Source organism: Cherax quadricarinatus, chromosome 17 (genome assembly GCF_038502225.1).
Source record: "Cherax quadricarinatus isolate ZL_2023a chromosome 17, ASM3850222v1, whole genome shotgun sequence".
In the NCBI taxonomy this organism is placed as follows: domain Eukaryota; kingdom Metazoa; phylum Arthropoda; class Malacostraca; order Decapoda; family Parastacidae; genus Cherax; species Cherax quadricarinatus.
In genome coordinates this window covers 48075677-48099352 of record NC_091308.1, presented here as the reverse complement: position 1 = coordinate 48099352, position 23676 = coordinate 48075677, and the positions used below count along the sequence as shown (strand labels likewise).

At 44.0% G+C, this 23676-nt stretch overlaps 1 protein-coding gene across 3 annotated transcripts in view; it reads left to right on the top strand.

Moving 5' to 3' along the window:
- mtDNA-helicase (mitochondrial DNA helicase) overlaps positions 1–23676 on the top strand; it is a gene marked incomplete at its 3' end in the record, with an annotated part of 132972 nt that overhangs the window by 9674 nt on the left and 99622 nt on the right. For 2 of the 3 annotated variants that reach the window (XM_070085966.1, XM_070085965.1), the window contains 1 exon segment: positions 5203–5863. In XM_070085966.1, coding sequence (XP_069942067.1) covers positions 5221–5863 — 643 coding nt within the window. 3 annotated transcript variants of the gene reach the window in all.

Genomic DNA, 23676 nt, shown 5'->3' with positions numbered 1-23676 from the left:
TACCATGATGGTGTGTACCATGATGGTGTGTACCATGATGTGTACCGTGACGATGTGTACCATGATGGTGTGTACCATGATGATGTGTACCATGATGGTGTGTACCATGATGGTGTGTACCATGATGGTGTGTACCATGATGGTGTGTACCATGATGGTGTGTACAATGATGGTGTGTACCATGATGGTGTGTACTGTGGTGTGTACCATGATGGTGTGTACCATGATGGTGTGTACCATGATGGTGTGTACCATGATGGTGTGTCATGATGGTGTGTACCATGAGGGTGTGTACCATGAGGGTGTGTACCATGATGGTGTGTACTGTGGTGTGTACCATGGTGTGTACCATGATGGTGTGTACCATGATTGTGTACCATGATGGTGTGTACCATGGTGTGTACCATGATGGTGTGTACCATGATGTGTACCATGATGTGTACCATGATGGTGTGTACCATGATGGTGTGTACCATGATGGTGTGTACCATGATGGTGTGTACCATGATGGTGTACCATGATGGTGTGTACCATGATGGTGTGTACCATGATCGTGTGTCATGATGATGTGTGTCATAATGGTGTGTACCATGATGGTGTGTACCATGATGGTGTGTACCATGATGTGTACCATGGTGTGTACCATGATGGTGTGTACCATGATGGTGTGTAGCATGATGGTGTGTACCATGATGGTGTGCACCATGATGGTGTGTGTCATGATGGTGTGTGTCATGATGGTGTGTACCATGATGTTGTGTACCATGATGGTGTGTACCATGATGGTGTGTACCATGATGGTGTATACCATGTGTACCATGGTGTGTACTATGATGGTGTGTACCATGGTGTGTACCATGATGTGTACCATGATGGTGTGTGTCGTGATGGTGTGTACCATGATGGTGTGTACCATGATGTGTACCATGGTGTGTACCATGATGGTGTGTACCATAATGGTGTGTGTCATGATGGTGTGTGTCATGATGGTGTGTACCATGATGGTGTGTGTCATGATGGTGTGTGTCATGATGGTGTGTACCATGATGGTGTGTGTCATGATGGTGTGTGTCATGATGGTGTGTACCATGATGGTGTGTGTCATGATGGTGTGTACCATGATGGTCTGTACCATGATGTATACCATGGTGTGTACCATGATGGTGTGTACCATGATGGTGTGTACCATGATGTGTACCATGATGGTGTGTACCTTGATGGTGTGTACCATGATGGTGTGTGTCATGGTGTGTACCATGATGGTGTGTACCATGATGGTGTGTACCATGATGATGTGTACCATGGTGTGTATCATGATGGTGTGTACCATGATGTGTACCATGGTGTGTACCATGATGGTGTGTACCATGATGTGTAACATGGTGTGTAGCATGATGGTGTGTACCATGATGGTGTGTACCATGATGGTGTGTACCATGATGGTGTGTACCATGGTGTGTACCATGATGGTGTGTACCATGATGGTGTGTACCATGTGTACCATGGTGTGTACCATGATGGTGTGTACCATGATGGTGTGTACCATGGTGTGTACCATGATGGTGTGTACCATGATGGTGTGTACCATGATGGTGTGTACCATGGTGTGTACCATGATGGTGTGTACCATACCATGATGATGTGTACCATGGTGTGTACCATGATGGTGTGTCATGGTGTGTCATGGTGTGTACCATGATGGTGTGTACCATGATGGTGTGTCATGATGGTGTGTACCATGATGGTGTGTCATGATGGTGTGTACCATGATGGTGTGTACCATTATGGTGTGTACCATGATGGTGTGTACCATGATGGTGTGTACCATGATGGTGTGTACCGTGATAGTGTGTACCGTGATGGTGTGTGTCATGATGGTGTGTACCATGATGGTGTGTACCATGATGGTGTGTACCATGATGGTGTGTGTCGTGATGGTGTGTACCATGATGGTGTGAACCATGATGGTGTGAACCATGATGGTTTGTACCATGATGGTGTGTACCATGATGGTGTGTACGTGATGGTGTGTTTCGTGATGGTGTGTACCGTGATGGTGTGTACCGTGATGGTGTGTACCGTGATGGTGTGTACCGTGATGGTGTGTACCGTGATGGTGTGTACCGTGATGGTGTGTACCGTGATGGTGTGTGTCGTGATGGTGTGTACCGTGATGGTGTGTGTCATGATGGTGTGTACCGTGATGGTGTGTACCGTGATGGTGTGTACCATGATGGTGTGTACCATGATGGTGTGTACCATGATGGTATGTACCGTGATGGTGTGTACCATGATGGTGTGTACCATGATGGTGTGTGTCATGATGGTGTGTACCGTGATGGTGTGTGTCATGATGGTGTGTACCCTGATGGTGTGTACTGTGATGGTGTGTACCGTGATGGTGTGTGTCATGATGGTGTGTACCGTGATGGTGTGTACCGTGATGGTGTGTACCGCGACGGTGTGTACCGCGACGGTGTGTACCGCGACGGTGTGTACTGCGACGGTGTGTACCGCGACGGTGTGTACCACGACGGTGTGTACCGCGGCGGTGTGTACCGCGACGGTGTGTACTGCGACGGTGTGTACCGCGACTGTGTGTACCGCGACTGTGTGTACCGCGACGGTGTGTACTGCGACGGTGTGTACCGCAACAGTGTGTACTGCGACAGTGTGTTCCGCGACGGTGTGTAGTGCGACGGTGTGTAGTGCGACGGTGTGTGCGACAATGGTGTGTGCCACGATGGTGTGTGCCACGATGGTGTGTGCCACTATGGTGTGTGCCACAATGGTGTGTGCCATGGTGTGTGCCATGATAGTGTGTGCCACGATGGTGTGTGCCACAATGGTGTGTGCCACTGTGGTGTGTGCCATGGTGTGTGCCACTATAGTGTGTGCCACTATAGTGTGCACCACAATGGTGTGTGCCACAATGGTGTGTGCCACAGTGGTGTGTGCCACGATGGTGTGTGCCACTATGGTGTGTGCCATGGTGTGTGCCACGATAGTGTGTGCCACAATGGTATGTGCCACAATGGTGTGTGCCATTATGTGTGCCACTATAGTGTGTGCCACAATGGTGTGTGCCATGATGGTGTGCACCATGATGGTGTGCACCAGGAAGGTGGTGAAGGTCTCTTGATCCAAGATCATGATGTTTACCATGATCGTGGTGAAGTGCTCTTGATCCAAGACCGTGATGTGTACCATGATGGTGGTGAAGTGCTCTTGATGCAAGACCATGTTTACCATGATGGTGGTGAAGTGCTCTTGATCCAAGACCATGATGTGTACCATGATGGTGGTGAAGTGCTCTTGATCCAAGACTATGATGTGTACCGTGATGGTGGTGAAGTGCTCTTTATCCAAGACCATGATGTGTACCATGATGGTGGTGAAGTGCACTTGATCCAAGACCATGATGTGTACCATGATGGTGGTGAAGTGCTCTTGATCCAAGACCATGATGTGTACCATGATGGTGGTGAAGTGCTCTTGATCCAAGACCATGATGTATACCAGGATGGTGGTAAAGGTCTCTTGATCCAAGACCATGATGCATACCATGATGCTGGTGAAGTGCTCTTGATCCAAGACCATGATGTTTACCATGATTACTCAGAGTAAACAATAACATAACCACCTTTAACTACAATGTCAGATCCTTGAGCAAACATGACGACCTCACAGCATTACTCAATTCCATTCATTCCAATATATCAATCATCACACTCACAGAAACCTGGCTTAAACCTGATATTGCAGATGGTCTTTATTCATGCACTATGGTATCAGAGGCCACTCCTTCAACTACCTAAAGTCATACCTTAGTAGCAGAATTCAATATGTGTACACAAATGGTGCAAACTCTTCCACCCAACCAATCACAATAGGAGTCCCACAGGGAACTGTACTTGGACCACTCCTCTTTCTCATCTACATCAATGATCTACCGAATGCATCAAAGCTACTCAAACCCATATTATTTGCAGATGACACTACATACGTCTTCCCCCACCCAAACCCAGTCATACTTGCCAACACTGTCAATGCCGAATTGCAGAAAATATCTGCCTGGATGATGACTAATAAACTTAACCTGAATACCGATAAAACCTATTTCATTCAGTTTGGAAACAAAGCTGAAAATGTTCCACTTAACATAATGCTAAACAGATCACCAGTCACAAGACTCACAGAGGGAAAATTTCTAGGTATCCACCTTGACAGTAGCCTTAAGTTCCAGACACATAAACAACAAATCACCAAGAAGATCTCCAAGACTGTAGGCATACTATCAAAGATAAGGTACTACGTTCCAGTCAGCTCTCCTGGCACTGTACCATTCACTCATCTACCCTTATCTCACATATTGAATTTGTGCATAGGGATCAACAACATTAAATCACCTAAGACTTCTAATAACCCAGCAAAAGGCAGCAGTCAGAATGATGATAAATTCCCACTCCTGACAGCATACTCCACCAATTTTCAAAAGTCTAAATTTGCTCACCATTAAGAACATCCATACTTATTCATGTGCCTACTACATACACAGAACAATACACGCATTAACCGGGATGTCTCTTTCCATCATTTGGCTGGATAATAGAATTTGTTAAATATATATAGAGAGTTATGTAGCCAGACTTGAGGCTAGGATGTGGGAAGCACCATTCCTGTGCTTTGTCAGACGAGAATATTGCAGTTAAAGAGACATTGTTGGGTATGTTTCCTTTAGCCATCAGGTCAGTTTGCCTTGTCAGTGTGTTTCAAAAATTAATATCCAATAACTCATGGTGTAATGGCTGTTAAGTGTAGTTACTTGATGCAAGGAGAAGAGCTTGGTTATACAAGGATGGAAGTTGGTTAGTTTAATATCTTTATTATGCGCCCTATATCCATCATGTGGGTGCACAAATATAGAGAACACCTTTTACACATAGCTTTATATGTGATACTTAATATTTCCACTGGAAAAATTTTACTTTAATTCTGTTTATATTTTTTATATTTGCTATTATCATGTAGACAGGTGAAGAGTTCTATACTACAGATGTTGATGCTGTTCTCTAATTGTGCTGATGACACACTTGCTTTTCATTGGGCTTCTTATAATTTTAAATATTATTTCTTGTTTTAAAGATAATTTCTGGAATTTGATAGTGTTTGCCTCTTTTAATTCTTTTCTTTTCTTTTTAGGCTTGAAATTAAGGCTAAATGTTGCTACACAAAGCTCTGATAAGAATAAGAGGAATACCACAAGAGAGACTTTCATACCAGAAGGTCTCTACCCTGGCACTGTTAATGAGACACCACCAGACATGTCAGTGTGTGTATCACTGGTCTCCTACACCACTGATGCCTAACACGCTGCTGCCAGGTCAAGCAGTATCTAAACTTTCTCAAACACGTTTGTGTGCCTGCAATCTCTCACTTGCTGGATTGCAGTCATCATCAACATTTCCGAGTTTTCATAGATCACAATTACTTCCAATATTTGCTAATGTTCTGCAGAAAGCTGAATACTTGTTCCCTAACAGAAAAAGCAGTTATTGGGCAAAAAGGCCATGGCATAAGACTGGTGTCAGAAAAATTCATACTAGTGATTGTAGGAAGGATATTCCAGAGTATTTACAAGGCAGCATAAGTGAAGTGGCCAGTGTGGACAACGATCTGTTTGACAATGACGAGGTGAAGGATGATCTCTATCATGACATGGAAGATGACATTATTGACTTCTTTACCTCGCATCTTATATCGTACGAGGAGACGGATACAAGCTTCAGTGTACATTGCCCAGCTTGTTCAACTAAGGAAGGTGATACACAAGTGCAAGAGATATTTGTGGATAAAAATTCAGGTTAGTAAAATAATAATAATAATATAGTTTATTGCAATATAATGTACATATTAAACAAATTGTTAATGAAGAGCTTGCAAAAGTAGCAACCTGGATGACTATCAATAAACTTACACTGAACATAGACATTGTTTGGGAGTAGAGCAAGTGAGGTTGAATTAAACATTATTCATAACAACATCCTTATTGCTAAACATAACGAGGGAAAATTCCTGGGTCTACACCTTGACCATGATGGTGTGTACCACGGTGTGTTCCACCCATATCCAGCACACAACAAAAAAAGTATCTACAACAATTGACATCCTCTCAGAGATATGTTACTGTGTGACACACACAGCACTACTTGCACTATACCATTCGCTGATCTACCCCTACCTCAACTGTGCTGTTTGTGTCTGGGGTTCCATAATGACAAATCACCTAAGCCAGTAATAACCGAACAAAAAGCTGCAGTGTGAAAGATCACACAATTCACAGCTAAGCAACACTCCCCACCCCTCCTCACTTTTCAAAAGACCTAAACCTACTCACTGTACAAGACATTCACTCGTACTACTCTGCCACCTACATTTACAGAACAATTAATTCTAATATAAATCCCGACCTGAAGCGCTTTCTTGACAGTTGCAATAGGACCCATGGACACAATAATAGGCACAGAAATCTCTATGACATTCCCTGTGTCAGGCTAAATCTTTTCAGAAACTCAGTGTACATTAAAGGGCCCAAAATCTGGAAAACTCTGCCAGAAATCTCCAGTACCATTTGCTCAATATCATGAACTTGGTTAAAAAATTATAATCAATATATACATACTACTCTCAATATCTGTAATCATCCGGGGTCTCAGACTTTTCAACATCTTGCCAGAAGATATCGGAAACACTGCTGGAACAAGTGTAGAAGCCTTCAAGAGGAAACTGGACAAGTATCTTCACCAGGTGCCAGATCAGCCAGGCTGTGATGGATATGTGGGGCAGTGGGCCTCCAGCAGCAACAGCCTGGTTGACCAGGCAAGCATCAGACGAGCCTGGCCCATGGCCGGGCTCAGAGAGTAGATAAACTCGAAACTCTTCAAAGGTATATCAGAGGTATCCTCTCATATGTTAATTATTCTATTGTGTCCACTTTAGTTTAACCCGTTAACTGTCCAAAAGTAGATCTACGTTCTCTCGCCCAGCGCTCCAAATATTTTGAAAAAAAAAAAGAAAAATTAATTAAAGAGGGCAATTTTCTGTGTAATAAGACCACAAAATTTTTTTAGAACCCATACTTATATAATGGCTTGTTTTGGTAGGCTGTAGAGCGGTTGGTTAAATGATACGTTCTTCGGAGGCTTCTTTGTTTATTGTTAATGTCATGGTGGGTTACACAGGCTTGTGTGTTTGTGCCCATGGCCCGGGCAGGGCCATGCCCACGAGAGAGAGCTGGGAGTACTTGTGTGTTGATGCCAGGCCGCTGTGTGAGTGAGGGCGAGGCAAATCTGGGCATACTGAAGTGGCAAGGCCTATAGATGGCAGCACCTTAGTGGCGCGAAATATGAACTAAGCTGGCAGACAGCATGGGCTGTCTGTGCAGACAGTACAGGCTGTCTACATACGCTCGGCCACCTACCGCGCGTCGTCCCGACGCGACAATACTGGTAGTAAAATAAACTCGGTCTCTCTCTCGTAGGAACAGGGCACAGAACACAAAATAAAAACATATATATATATATATGGACATGGAAAAAAAAACTTCCTACAGGGAGGGAAGAAAAAAACATGTGGGGTGTGCTAAACATCGTGGTCAAAGGCAATGAGCGTCGATGGGCATCACTGCACGCCTTCCTGCGTCTGGACAGATACTGCAACACGGGAGATATCGCTGCGGCTGAGCTGTGACGTAACAGGGTACGGTCTCCTCTGGAACGGTGAAGCAGACATCGTAGGAGTCGCTGCAGGTTTTCACTCAACCTGGGGCACGACATGCTGGTGCCCTCGAGTGAGGCGTCGACAAAACTCGGCAACTGGGCAGGACTTCTGGCAAGCGACTCAGGAGGACACTTCTCGACTGGTACTGTCGCTGGGCTGTCACTGCCGGCGAGCGTGAAGCGAGTTGTGGAGCGAGTCGTGGCAGAGACGACTGGGCGAAACATCTGGGAGTCGTAACATCATACACCAGACTGCAGTGAGAGCTAGCAGTCAAAGTGACATCATCTTTGTGCAGGCTGCTCACTGAAGCTTGTGACACGAGGCTGACACAGCGCCTGCCGACAGGGCTGGCTGCGGCTTGACGAGTATCATCTCTCGACAGTTGGAGTTATAGCAGAGGTTAGCCTAAGCGTCCCCAGACTTGTTTCTCTACATATAACTGCACTCTGACGGTCTGGAGGTGAAGTGAAACAAATCTCGATGGGAATCGTAGCAGGTACGATTCTGCAGAACAACACGAGCGACGAGCATAAAAGCTTTCTGTACAAGGGGGCTCATACGCTCAGGGCTGAGAAATCAGCTGTCAAACACTGGTCACGCGGGTGACAGCACAGTGGTGCAACTCAAGGGTCTGACCACAGACCTCACTGGACACACGGAAAACTTACAAACACACCGCTGTACATACGGTACAACATGGCTTAACTAGCAAATGATGCTTTTCTGTGCACAAAACTGACACTAAGACATATACTAAAATGTGAGAACACTGACTGAGAGGAATTAATTAACACACGACATATATCTTCTCTCAATCTTCTCGACAATACTGAAATAATTACTAGAACACTCGATGTGACATCATGTGATGTCAGGCGTGATGTCGCAAGGTGACGTCAGCAGCAGTGACGTCAACAGACATCTCGAGGTGACGTCAGGCAGACATCGTGAGGTGACGTCAGCAGACATCGTGACGTCATGAAGTCGGGCAGCATCGTGGGTGGCGTCGATGTGATGCGGGCAGCAGACCACAGCATGAGGCCTGGGACATCTGGTAACTCACGTGGCTTTGTAGGTCTACGTGACATCGTCCACACCCACGTGACGTCGTAATCCACGTAGCTTCGAGTGGCCTCGGGCACTCGGATACACAGCACTGGCAATGAATTCATACGAAAAACAGCAGAAAACACAGCAGAGGGAGTGGGCAGTGGTGAGTGGTGTATGGTAGGCTGGTGGCGAGGAGCGTGCGTGAGTGTATGGCAGGGCGGGCATCTGGCCATTCCTCCTCCTCCTCCACCCACAAACACGTGGAGAAGCTCACACTGGACGCAGAAATCACCACAAAACTCACCTCTGGCTTGCTGAAACAGCTGTGCTGAGCTGAACAACAAAAGCAACATACAAGTGACGCTGAACACGTGACTTGAGAAACAGCGTAGGGTCACTGGGACGCCACTTACAATTCTCGGAGAAATTCGGCAAATTTCGGCTGGATCCTGCTTGTACCTGTGTCTGGGTGCTCAAACGTGCAGACACGACATCAGGATAACTTGTTGAGAGACGGATGCTTCTTGTGTAGGGTGATGAAGTGAAGATGACTTCATACCTCTTCCTCCTTCTTCTCCAGGCAAACACAACTGCTGCGAGCACCGCTGTCACCATTTATAATAGGGGTTTATTTGGTTCTGGATGCTCACCTGATGGCAACGTGGAGTCCTGCTGCATGCAGAAGTGTTGCCAATATACCTTTTTTTTTCTTGTTTTATATTATTATTTTTTTATTATCACACTGGCCGATTCCCACCAAGGCAGGGTGGCCCGAAAAAGAAAAACTTTCACCATCATTCACTCCATCACTGTCTTGCCAGAAGGGTGCTTTACACTACAGTTTTTAAACTGCAACATTAACACCCCTCCTTCAGAGTGCAGGCACTGTACTTCCCATCTCCAGGACTCAAGTCCGGCCTGCCGGTTTCCCTGAATCCCTTCATAAATGTTACTTTGCTCACACTCCAACAGCACGTCAAGTATTAAAAACCATTTGTCTCCATTCACTCCTATCAAACACGCTCACGCATGCCTGCTGGAAGTCGAAGCCCCTCGCACACAAAACCTCCTTTACCCCCTCCCTCCAACCCTTCCTAGGCCGACCCCTACCCCGCCTTCCTTCCACTACAGACTGATACACTCTTGAAGTCATTCTGTTTCGCTCCATTCTCTCTACATGTCCGAACCACCTCAACAACCCTTCCTCAGCCCTCTGGACAACAGTTTTGGTAATCCCGCACCTCCTCCTAACTTCCAAACTACGAATTCTCTGCATTATATTCACACCACACATTGCCCTCAGACACGACATCTCCACTGCCTCCAGCCTTCTCCTCGCTGCAACATTCATCACCCACGCTTCACACCCATATAAGAGCGTTGGTAAAACTATACTCTCATACATTCCCCTCTTTGCCTCCAAGGACAAAGTTCTTTGTCTCCACAGACTCCTAAGTGCACCACTCACTCTTTTTCCCTCATCAATTCTATGATTCACCTCATCTTTCATAGACCCATCCGCTGACACGTCCACTCCCAAATATCTGAATACGTTCACCTCCTCCATACTCTCTCCCTCCAATCTGATATTCAATCTTTCATCACCTAATCTTTTTGTTATCCTCATAACCTTACTCTTTCCTGTATTCACCTTTAATTTTCTTCTTTTGCACACCCTACCAAATTCATCCACCAATCTCTGCAACTTCTCTTCAGAATCTCCCAAGAGCACAGTGTCATCAGCAAAGAGCAGCTGTGACAACTCCCACTTTGTGTGTGATTCTTTATCTTTTAACTCCACGCCTCTTGCCAAGACCCTCGCATTTACTTCTCTTACAACCCCATCTATAAATATATTAAACAACCACGGTGACATCACACATCCTTTTATATTATATTTATATTATATTATTTTATATAATTTTTATGTACTGGTAATTACAATTTATAGTAGTTCTTGTGATTTCATAGCCAATCTTTGTTCTGACACTAATATTAGGTACTGAAATTGTACTCAAATAATCACAAACACACTGAGAGGTGAACATTTTCACCTGCCTTGGTCATTTACTATTGTCTAGAAATATATACAAAGTATTTATAGGTCCCAACAATGATTTAGACATGCTGGAGTATATATGAAACTCCTTGAAGCATGGTGTATGACTGAGTGTCACTAAACTGCTGACAGTGCAGCAGTGGTTTGACACTTGATGATCATTAATTGCTGTGGGGAACCCTTGGCTTTGTTTGTTTTCACTGTTACACATAAACATGTCTGTCTCTCTAGCTATTTCTGTTTATCTGTCTTTCTGCCTGCCTGTGTGTCTGTCTTTCTGTCTGTCTGTGTGTGTCTGTCTTTCTGTCTGCTTGTCTCTCTTGTTTCAGAGAGCGGCTCCTGAACCAACAGGATGCAGAGTCATCAGACTTGTCACGTCTGATTCTTGATGAAGTGAAATGCATATTACTTGTCAATAATGTTTATTATGCCTTATATCTACAAGCATAGTATAGCACTTTGTCTGGATATTTTGGGTTATCCTAGGTAATTTACACTATGTATAATTGTATTTATGTGTACCTGTGAGATAGACAGACAGACAGACAGACAGAGACAGAGACAAACAGACAGAGATAGATACAGACAGGTGGAGATAGCCAGCCAATCAGCCAGCCAGCCGCCGGCCAGCCGATCAGCCAGCCAGCTGGCCAGCAGCCTGCCGAACACATATTACACGTTCCAAAATTGTTTGTTTACTTAGAGCATAGGGTATAGGACATTCTGGCAGGATGACACTACCAGTGATACCAAAATTAAAAGGATGTTGCACAAATGTTGCACATGGATTATTATTGAGGTTTTTTTTTTTTATATTTTCTCGACCACTTGTGCCCATATCTACCTCAAAGCCACTAAACTCAGGGTCACTTTCCTCTTAAAAGGGGAGTGTTATGCAACCTGACATCAGTGAATCCCAGACGTTTGCTGCTCTGTTTGCTGTAGCTGGTGCTCAGTTGAACTGGTGCTCCCACAAGGTGGGATTTTTTTAATACTGCACACACCGAGTGTTAAGACCCATTCTGTGCTGACCAGGCATCTCAGGCCAATCGTGCCATATTTGGTGGCAGGAAAAATAATACGTTGATCTATGTTTGAAACTAGCGGTAAGAACACAGACCTATGTTTGGACAGTTAATGGGTTAATGATCTACCAAACTTATTAACCCTTTGGTCATATATATGCGTCTTATGAGCCAATGTTTTTGACGTATTAACGTGTAAATTCTAGCGGCTTCAAATCAAGTGGTAGAAAGCTGGTAGGCCTACAGGTGAGAAAATGGGTCTGCGTGATGGATGTGCACAGTATGAAAAAAATCAGGGACTCAGTGGTGCCTTGTGGGAATGCCATTGTAGTAGTCCTTGTTCATGATGCCTTGTGGTAAGAAGTACCGTACTCCTCGCCGAATTGGAGATCTTCTGTTCCCAGGTGATTGTTCTAACACTGATGGAAGTGACAATGAAAGTGAATTCCATGGTTTTCAGGAGGGTGTGACTGAAACCAGTGCCCAGGATAACGTAATTAGTGATGAAAACCCAGATGACCCACAGCCTTCCACCTCTGGTGCTGGGCCATCTCATTCGCGTTCACCTGTACCAGGACGAAAGAAGAAACTATTTCCCCATGTACAGGACTCGGATGTGAGCAGTAAAAGTGATAGTGATAGTGATTTCCAAGCTATTGAAAGCAGTTCGAGTTGTGACAGTGTGGGGGAATATTCTCTAGTGAAGTGGCAGTATGTACGATGCAGCATGCATTCTAGTAGTGTGCTATATGCCATTCCAAGGAAAAGGAGTAAATCTCAGAGTACATCCCGTGGCACTACACTACGAACTGATAGTGAAGATATAATGTTGCAATGGGGATGCATAAAGTGTGTGGGGCAGAAGGTGGTGTTGGTGGTAGCATCAGCCATGTGGCACCAGCACCAGGCCATGCTGCTAACTCAGCACAGCCACAACCAGCCTCAACCACCCCCACACTCCCACAACCTTCACAACCACAACCACCTGTCAATATCCAGTACCCACCAGCAGATTGCATCTGGGATTGGCAGGAAGGTGCAAGTTTTGTTCCCAATCCCCATGACTTTGATGAAACCACAAAGTGGAATATGGCCATCGTGTACACTTGGGAACAATGCTACTGGACTGGAATGCTTTCAGTTATTCTTCAATGAACCCCTGATGGAAATTATTGTCAGGGAAAGCAACGCATACTACGAGTACACCATGGCAAACAATTCTTTCACCAAAGTCACAGCTACACCAGTGGAAGGACACGATTGTGGCAGAGTTGTACCTGTTCTTTGCCGCAATAATGCTTATGCAACATGTGTATAAGCACACTGTCACCACATACTGGTCGACAGACCGCCTGATTTCAACCCCAGGTTTTAGTGATATTATACCAGTGAATCGATTTCTGTTACTGTTATGTATGTTACACTTGTCAGATAAAACAAGGCCTGACAGAAATGACAGGTTATATAAGATCAGGAATTTGTTTATGTACCTGAAACAAAAGTGCTGAATGTATTTTTATCCCTTCAGGAAGCTTGTTATTGATGAGTCTTTGATTTTGTTCAAAGGCAGACTATCATTCAAGCAGTATATACCAAATAAGAGGAAACACTTTGGTATAAAGTTATTTGTACTCTGTGATTGCAAAACTGTTCTGGTTTTGAATGTAATTGTATACACTGGCAATAATACATTGAGAGATACCAGGAAGTTATTGATTATCTCTGGTGATGTGGTTAGAAGAATGATGGAACCATATCTTGGTACGGGGCATGTATTATATACTGATAACTGTTACACAAGTCCCTTACTCACTGATTTCTTGTGAGTGAACATGACAGATGTGTGTGGCACAGTGCATGGAAATCGTAAGCATATGCCTAGGTTCGCGCAGGCACTCAGAGGTGAGGTACAGGCGTTTGCTGCCAATGACATCATGGCATTTTGGAGGCATGACAAACGTGATGTCACATCAGTTCACCGACATGAAATGGCAGACAGTGTCAGGCAAAATAGAGAGACCAATGAACCTATTCTAAAACCTGCAGCCGTGATGGACTGCAACCTCAGTATGTGCTTAGTGGACAAATGTGACATGTAGATTGGGTTTGCTTATTGTGTTTGCAAGAGTTATAAGTGGTACATGAAACTCCTTTTCCATCTTCTTGATATTTCCATGCTGAATGCTTGTAATATGTACAAGTTAAAGACCAAATACATGTATGGTGAATTTTGTTTGTCAGTCGTCAGACAAATAATATTCAAATACCAAGGGACAACACCTGCAATAGACCAGTTCCCAAAAAAATTAGCAACACATGCCATCTCATCTGAGGCCTGGTGATCATTACCCCATACAAATGCCTCCTACTACTTTCAAGAAAACTGCTCGGAAGATGTGTAATGTCTGTGCACCTGTGGCACCTAAAATGGAGGAATATAGCAAATAATGTTGTTGCAGTGATAACACCAGGAGGCAGCTCTGACGAGAACTCACACACACACGAGCTTTTAAATCTCTGCACAAAATTCAACTTAAACCAGCAAATAATAGAGCCCACTAGACTGGAGAATACACTAGACCTCATCTTCACTAACAATGATGATCTGATATGAAATTACCTGGAGTTTACCTGGAGAGAGTTCCAGGGGTCAACGCCCCCATGGCCCGGTCTGTGACCAGGCCTCCTGGTGGATCAGAGCCTGATCAACCAGGCTGTTGCTGCTGGCTGCACGCAAACCAACGTACGAGCCACAGCCCGGCTGGTCAGGAACAGACTTTAGGTGCTTGTCCAGTGCCAGCTTGAAGACTGCCAGGGGTCTGTTGGTAATCCCCCTTATGTATGCTGGGAGGCAGTTGAACAGTCTCGGGCCCCTGACACTTATTGTATGGTCTCTTAACGTGCTAGTGACACCCCTGCTTTTCATTGGGGGGATGTTGCATCGTCTGCCAAGTCTTTTGCTTTCGTAGTGAGTGATTTTCGTGTGCAAGTTCGGTACTAGTCCCTCTAGGATTTTCCAGGTGTATATAATCATGTATCTCTCCCGCCTGCGTTCCAGGGAATACAGGTTCAGGAACCTCAAGCGCTCCCAGTAATTGAGGTGTTTTATCTCCGTTATGCGCGCCTTGAAGGTTCTCTGTACATTTTCTAGGTCAGCAATTTCACCTGCCTTGAAAGGTGCTGTTAGTGTGCAGCAATATTCCAGCCTAGATAGAACAAGTGACCTGAAGAGTGTCATCATGGGCTTGGCCTCCCTAGTTTTGAAGGTTCTCATTATCCATCCTGTCATTTTTCTAGCAGATGCGATTGATACAATGTTATGGTCCTTGAAGGTGAGATCCTCCGACATGGTCACTCCCAGGTCTTTGACGTTGGTGTTTCGCTCTATTTTGTGGCCAGAATTTGTTTTGTACTCTGATGAAGATTTAATTTCCTCATGTTTACCATATCTGAGTAATTGAAATTTCTCATCGTTGAACTTCATATTGTTTTCTGCAGCCCACTGAAAGATTCGGTTGATGTCCGCCTGGAGCCTTGCAGTGTCTGCAATGGAAGACACTGTCATGCAGATTCGGGTGTCATCAGCAAAGGAAGACACGGTGCTGTGGCTGACATCCTTGTCTGTGTCGGATATGAGGATGAGGAACAAGATGAGAGCGAGTACTGCGCCTTGTGGAACAGAGCTTTTCATCGTAGCTGCCTCGGACTTTACTCTGTTGACGACTACTCTCTGTGTTCTGTTAGTGAGGAAATTATAGATCCATCGACCGACTTTTCCTGTTATTCCTTTAGCACGCATTTTGTGCGCTATTATGCCATGATCACACTTGTCGAAGGCTTTTGCAAAGTCTGTATATATTACATCTGCATTCTTTTTATCTTCTAGTGCATTTAGGACCTTGTCGTAGTGATCCAATAGTTGAGACAGACAGGAGCGACCTGTTCTAAACCCATGTTGCCCTGTGTTGTGTAACTGATGGGTTTCTAGATGGGTGGTGATCTTGCTTCTTAGGACCCTTTCAAAGATTTTTATGATGTGGGATGTTAGTGCTATCGGTCTGTAGTTCTTTGCTGTTGCTTTACTGCCCCCTTTGTGGAGTGGGGCTATGTCTGTTGTTTTTAGTAACTGTGGGATGACCCCCGTGTCGATGCTCCCTCTCCATAGGATGGAAAAGGCTCGTGATAGGGGCTTCTTGCAGTTCTTGATGAACACGGAGTTCCATGAGTCTGGCCCTGGGGCAGAGTGCATGGGCATGTCATTTATCGCCTGTTCGAAGTCATTTGGCATCAGGATAACATCGGATAGGCTTGTGTTAACCAAATTTTGTGGCTCTCTCATAAAAAATTCATTTTGATCTTCGACTCTCAGTCTGGTTAGCGGCTTGCTAAAAACTGAGTCATATTGGGACTTGAGTAGCTCATTCATTTCCTTGCTGTCATCTGTGTAGGACCCATCTTGTTTAAGTAGGGGCCCAATACTGGATGTTGTTCTCGACTTTGATTTGGCATAGGAGAAGAAATACTTTGGGTTTCTTTCGATTTCATTTATGGCTTTTAGTTCTTCCCGCGATTCCTGACTCCTATAAGATTCCTTTAGCTTGAGTTCGATGCATGCTATATCTCTGACCAGTGTCTCCCTACGCATTTCAGATATATTGACCTCTTTTAGCCGCTCTGTTATTCTTTTCCGTCACCTGTAAAGGGAGCGCCTGTCTCTTTCTATTTTACATCTACTCCTCCTTTTTCTTAGAGGAATAAGTCTTGTGCATACATCGAGTGCCACCAAGTTAATCTGTTCTAGGCATACGTTGGGGTCTGTGTTGCTTAGTATATCTTCCCAGCTTATATCGGTTAGGACTTGGTTTACTTGGTCCCACTTTATGTTTTTGTTATTGAAATTGAATTTGGTGAATGCTCCCTCGTGACTAGTCTCATTATGTCGGTCTGGGGCTCCACGCATACATGTCTGAACCTCAATTATGTTGTGATCTGAGTATATTGTTTTTGATATGGTGACATTTCTTATCAGATCATCATTGTTAGTGAAGATGAGGTCTAGTGTATTCTCCAGTCTAGTAGGCTCTATTATTTGCTGGTTTAAATTGAATTTTGTGCAGAGATTTAAAAGCTCGTGTGAGTGTGAGTTTTCATCAGAGCTGCCTCCTGGTGTTATTACTGCAACAATATTATTTGCTATATTCCTCCATTTTAGGTGCCTTAAGTTGAAATTCCCCAGGAGCAAGATGTTGGGTGCAGGAGCTGGAAGATTTTCCAGACAGTGGTCAATTTTTAACAGCTGTTCCTGGAATTGCTGGGATGTTGCATCCGGAGGCTTGTAGACTACCACAATGACTAGGTTTTGGTTCTCGACCTTTACTGCTAAAACTTCCACTACATCATTTGAGGCATTTAGCAGTTCTGTGCAAACAAGTGACTCTGCAATGTACAGGCCAACCTCCCCCCCTTTTGCCTGTTCTCTCTGTCACATCTGTATAGGTTGTAACCTGGGATCCATATTTCGTTGTCCAGGTGATCCTTTATGTGGGTCTCAGTGAAAACCGCGAACATTGCCTTTGCCTCTGCAAGCAGTCCACGGATGAAAGGTATTTTGTTGTTTGTTGCTGGCTTTAGACCCTGTATATTTGCAAAGAAGAATGTCATCGGACTGGTGGTATTGTTGGTACTGGGGGGGGGATTTTTTTCCGGCATTAGTATCTGTATCTGTTGGTTTGGAGTGGAGGCCATCGACTGTGGTTCCACTCCAGGAATGACTGGATTTGGTGTACGATTTCTGCCATTTCCTGCCAGTTTTTTTTTCCTTCCTGGCACTAAAAAACCTCTCCCTCTTGAGTGACTGTGGCTACCCAGGTTTTCCCATGGCCTGGATGTTTTGTATCTTTTTGTACCCTTTAGATGATGGTGTGCCTGGCAATTTAAGTTATAGCACAGTCTTTCCTGTACTGAAGAGGTACACATTTCAGGGTGAAAAAGCTTACAGGAAGGGAGTTTGCATTTTCCTGTTGTCATATGGGCATGGCATTTTTTAGGGTGGTCATAGTTGCACGTCCCGTCTGTTTTTCCAGATTTCCCATGTCTGCAGATACCAAGTGCATAGTATGTGCACAGGCTTGGTTTCCGTTTGCCTTGGGTTTCTGTGACTGTATTCCCTGTTGGTGCATGTTTCCCTGTCTTATTCCTATCCTCCCTAGCACCAACAATGGAGCTCCCACCAGTTGTTTTTGGTAATATATCCTCACTATAGCTAGTGGAGTCCTCTTGTTTGCTATTTCCTGTGGTATTTCTAGTTTGCAATATTGGTTTTATCTTATCTTTGACTGCACTTGTTTGCCCACTACGCCTCCTGTCCCCTATGAGGTCATTTATATGTATTCCTTCCTGCGTATAATTCCCGACTACCTGGACAAAATCTCCAGCTTCACCATTACTGTCTCCCAGGACAGCACCTCCAGCTTCACCATTACTGTCTCCCAGGACAGCACCTCCAGCTTCGCCATTACTGTCTCCCAGGACAGCACCTCCAGCTTCACCATTACTGTCTCCCAGGACAGCACTATCAGCCCCACATTTACTGACTACCAGGACATCACCTCCAGCCTTACAGTTTCTGACTACATGGCCAGTATCAAGGGCAGTACCATTCAGCCCAGACTTTTTATGTTCCCATCTGTTGTAGAAAGCTTCCAGGTTGTTTATGAAAGCAGCTTTGATGTTATCCTCTTTTAATACCCTTGTGATTTTAGTCCACAGATTTTCCTCATTTGGGCATACCCAAAAACACTTCCCTGTTTTAATACTGCTTGTAGCTAGTTCTTGGATATCTGCACAAGGGGCGTGACACCAATTTCCACAAAAATGACAATTTATCCATGTGGAAGCCCGTTTGTTTGATTGACTGCAGACTATACAGAGCTTCATAATGATTTGAATGGTTGATTTACTGTAATTCTACTAGCAACCTCTTGAATACTCTATTAATAACCTCCTTAAATGAAGCTGTAGCTATTTGTGTTTCTATTTCTAACTAATTGGACAGCTTACCGTGTACGTTCCTGATTTATATTTATTGTTTGTGTTTGATAAGGGCGCCTACAACCCCATCTGTTTACAGTCTGCTTTATTGTCCAACGAATCCGTTTGAAACCAGTCAAGGGTTCAGACCATCAAGGGTTCGGACCAGTCGAGGGTTCGGATCAGTCGATCTGATCTGATCAGTGGGTCACTTATTTAAAACATACTAGTCGGTGATTTGGGCTAACACATGAAGGATCTACTTGAAATTATCTACCCGAGTAATATGTGATTTGATTGATACAAAAGTATAACTTGCGTGTTGAAGAGCCGGTGATTTCTGGCAGCTCCTACAGTGACGAACGGTCGAGCCTCAACCCTTGTTTATCAATCGCTGTATCTAGCTTTTCTAGTTTTTTTTTTTTCCGGCTCCACCACAATAAATGCTATATTATCACTATAGTTGACTGGTGGAAATTTTGGAGGAAGGACGCTTTTTCTGTAGTAATAATTGCTTCTCGTTGTGTATATTGCGACCGCTGGTAACTACAGGTTATATGAAATTCACAGTATACGTCTGGTATTTCAAGAAAAAAGAAACTAATGAAAGTCACTCCACTCCACTAAGTACCATTATAATCTGGTTAGTTGCTACTACAACACTGTATTCTGCTATTCACCGGTATCACTAGATTATATGCGAGTACACTAGCAGGCCAGAAAGATTATTTAAACAGCTGACCACTGTGGCGACTTCTGGCACCTGCCTCTATAGGCTTATCACTTCATTTACAAATTCACCTGTTTTCAAATGACACTTTAGCCTTTATCATCTATATACTAGGGAGCCACTGTAGTATACACTATACACTATGTATACACAATGTTATCAGGGAGACTTTCTTTCCTCTGACAAAGAAAAGTTCTATTATTATTATTTTGCACACGGAACACAGGCCTATGATTCCCCTCTGGCAGTAAACTCTGCTAGGTAGTGCACACTAATTCTCCTTTTTTGACTCGGTATATTATGTTTTCCGCCCAAGATTGGTTCCAGGCGCTAGAGGGATGTATCGTATAGGATTGATGGCACAAATTAAAGTTCTAGCACATAAGAGCGACTGTGTAAACACGAGAAAACCCGGAGCACAACGAGGCACTCGGCACTGCTGCAGTGACTGTAACAATATCAAAAACAGTATACTCAGATCACAACATAATCGAGGTTCAGACATTTATGCGTGGAGCCTCAGACCAACAAAATGAGATCAGTCATGAGGGAGCCTTCACCAAATTCAACTTCAATAACAAGAACATAAAATGGGACCAAGTAAACAAAGTCCTAAATGATATAAGCTGGGAAGATAGATTAAGCAACACAGACCCCAACTTATGCCTAGAACAGATTAACTCTGTGGCACTCGATGTATGCTCAAGGCTTATTCCTTTAAGAAAAAGATGGAGTAGATGTAAAATAGAAAGAGACAGGCGCTCCCTTTACAGGCGATGGAAAAGAATAATAGAGCGGCTAAAAGAGGCCAATATATCTGAAATGCATAGGGAGACACTGGTCAGAGAAATAACAAACATTGAACTCAAGCTAAAGGAATCTTATAGGAGTCAGGAATCGGGGGAAGAACTAAAAGCCATAAATGAAATCAAAAGAAACCCAAAGTATTTCTTTTCTTATGCCAAATCAAAGTCGAGAACAACATCCAGTATTGGGCCCCTACTTAAACAAGATGGGTCCTACACAGATGACAGCAAGGAAATGAGTGAGCTACTCAAGTCCAAATATGACTCAGTTTTTAGCAAGCCGCTAACCAGGCTGAGAGTCGAAGATCTAAATGAATTTTTTATGAGAGCTACAGAATTTGGTAAACACAAGCCTATCTGATGTTATCCTGATGCCAAATGACTTCGAACAGGTGATAAATGACATGCCCATGCACTCTGCCCCAGGGCCAGACTCATGGAACTCCGTGTTAATCAAGAACTGCAAGAAGCCCCTATCACGAGCCTTTTCCATCCTATGGAGAGGGAGCATGGACACGGGGGTCGTCCCACAGTTACTAAAAATAACATACATAGCCCCACTCCACAAAGGGGGCAGTAAAGCAATAGCAAAGAACTACAGACTGATAGCACTAACATCCCATATCATAAAATCTTTGAAAGGGGCCTAAGATCCAAGATCGCCACCCATCTAGATACCCATCAGTTACACAACACAGGGCAACATGGGTTTAGAGCAGGTTGCTCCTGTCTGTCCCAACTACTGGATCACTACAACAAGGTCCTAGATGCACTAGAAGACAAAAAGAATGCAGATGTAATATATACAGACTTTGCAAAAGCCTTCGACAAGTGTGACCATGGCGTAATAGCACACAAAATGCGTGCTAAAGGAATAACAGGAAAAGTTGGTAGGCGGATCTATAATTTCCTCACAAACAGAACACAAAGAGTAGTAGTCAACAGAGTAAAGTCTGAGGCGGCTACGGTAAAAAGCTCTGTTCCACAAGGCACAGTACTCGCTCCCATCTTGTTTCTCATCCTCATATCCGACATAGACAAGGATGTCAGCCACAGCACCGTATCTTCCTTTGCAGATGACACCCGAATCTGCATGACAGTGTCTTCCATTGCAGACACTGCAAGGCTCTAGGCGGACATCAACCAAATCTTTCAATGGGCTGCAGAAAACAATATGAAGTTCAACAATGAGAAATTTTAATTACTCCAAAATGGTAAACATGAGGAAATTAAAACTTCATCCGAGTACAAAACAAATTCCAGCCACAAAATAGAGCGAAAAACCAACGTCAAAGACCTGGGAGGGATCATGTCGGAGGATCTCACCTTCAAGGACCATAACATCGTATCAATCGCATCTGCTAGAAAAATGACAGGATGGATAATGAGAACCTTCAAAACTAGGGATGCCAAGCCCATGATGACACTCTTCAGGTCGCTTGTTCTATCTAGGATGGAATATTGCTGCACACTAACAGCACCTTTCAAGGCAGGTGAAATTGCTGACCTAGAAAATGTACAGAGAACCTTCACAGCGCGCATAACTGAGATAAAACACCTCAATTACTGGGAGCGCTTGAAGTTCCTGAACCTGTACTCCCTGGAACGCAGGCGGGAGAGATACATGATTATATACACCTGGAAAATCCTAGAGGGACTAGTACCGAACTTGCTCACGAAAATCACTCACTACGAAAGCAAAAGACTTGGCAGACGATGCAACATCCCCCCAATGAATAGCAGGGGTGTCGCTAGCACGTTAAGAGACAATACAATAAGCGTCAGGGGCCCAAGACTGTTCAGCTGCCTCCCAGCATACATAAGGGGGATTACCAATAGACCCCTGGCTGTCTTCAAGCAGGCACTGGACAAGCACTTAGTCGGTTCCTGACCAGCCGGGCTGTGGTTCGTACGTTGGATTGCGTGCAGCCAGCAGTAACAGCCTGTTTGATCAGGCTCTGATCCACCAGGAGGCCTGGTCACAGATCAGGCTGCGGGGGCGTTGACCCCCGGAACTCTCTCCAGGTAAACTCCAGGTATTACCACAAAACGCCCACAAAAACAGAGACACTTGTTTTATGTATGAAGAGTGTAAAATACCACTGTACATATACCCATGTTTCAAAGAATTCCACAAGCTGCAGCAGTTCTACGAAAGTGTCGGTATATATATTATAGAACAATAGTAATAAAAAAAAATTTGTATTTGTTTGTGTAAAGTTTTGTAAACAATATATTGATGAGAATGTTTGTGCACTTATTGTGTTGCACACAAAGAGTGTATATATGTACATTACCTAAAATCTTATCTTAACAGTATAACCCAGTATGTATACACAACTGGAGCCAGCTCCACTACACAACCTGTTCTTGTTGGAGTCCCACAGGGGAGCATTCTTGGCCCACTTCTCTTTCTCATTTACATCAATGACCTACCAAATGCATCTAATCTTAAACCCATTTTATTTGCAGATGACACAACTTATGTCTTTTCTCACCCAAACCCAGTCATACTAACAGACACAGTAAATGCTGAACTGCTAAAAATATCTACCTGGATGATTACCAACAAATTTACTCTCAGTATAGACAAAACCTACTTCATGCTTTTTGGAAACACAGCTTCAACTGTACAGCTAAACATATTGATAAATGGTTCACCTATTTTGAGACAGGCAGAGGGCAAATTTCTAGGTCTCCACATTGACTGCAGTCTCAAATTTCACACATACAGCAAATTTCCAAGTCTCCAAATCAGTAGGCATCCTTTCTAAGATACAGTACTATGTACCCCAATCAGCTCTTCTAGCTTTGTACCACTCTCATTTATCTTTACCTCACCTATGGTATTTGTGCATGGGGCTCAACCACAGCAAATCACCTTAAGCCTTTAATAACCCAGCAAAAAGTTGCAGTGCAATTGATTACTAACTCCTGCATTAGACAACACACTCCACCTCTTTTCAAGAGTCTTAACTTGCTAAATATACAAAACATCCACACATTATTGCACCTATGACATACACAGAACAGTATACTCTAATGTAAACCCTCCTCTCAAACTCCTCCTTGATAACTATAACAGAACACACAACCATAATACAAGACACAGATCACTCTTCGATATCCCTCGTGTCCATCCCTCCCTATGCAAAAATGCTATGCACATAAAAGGCCCGAAGATCTGGAATTCATTGC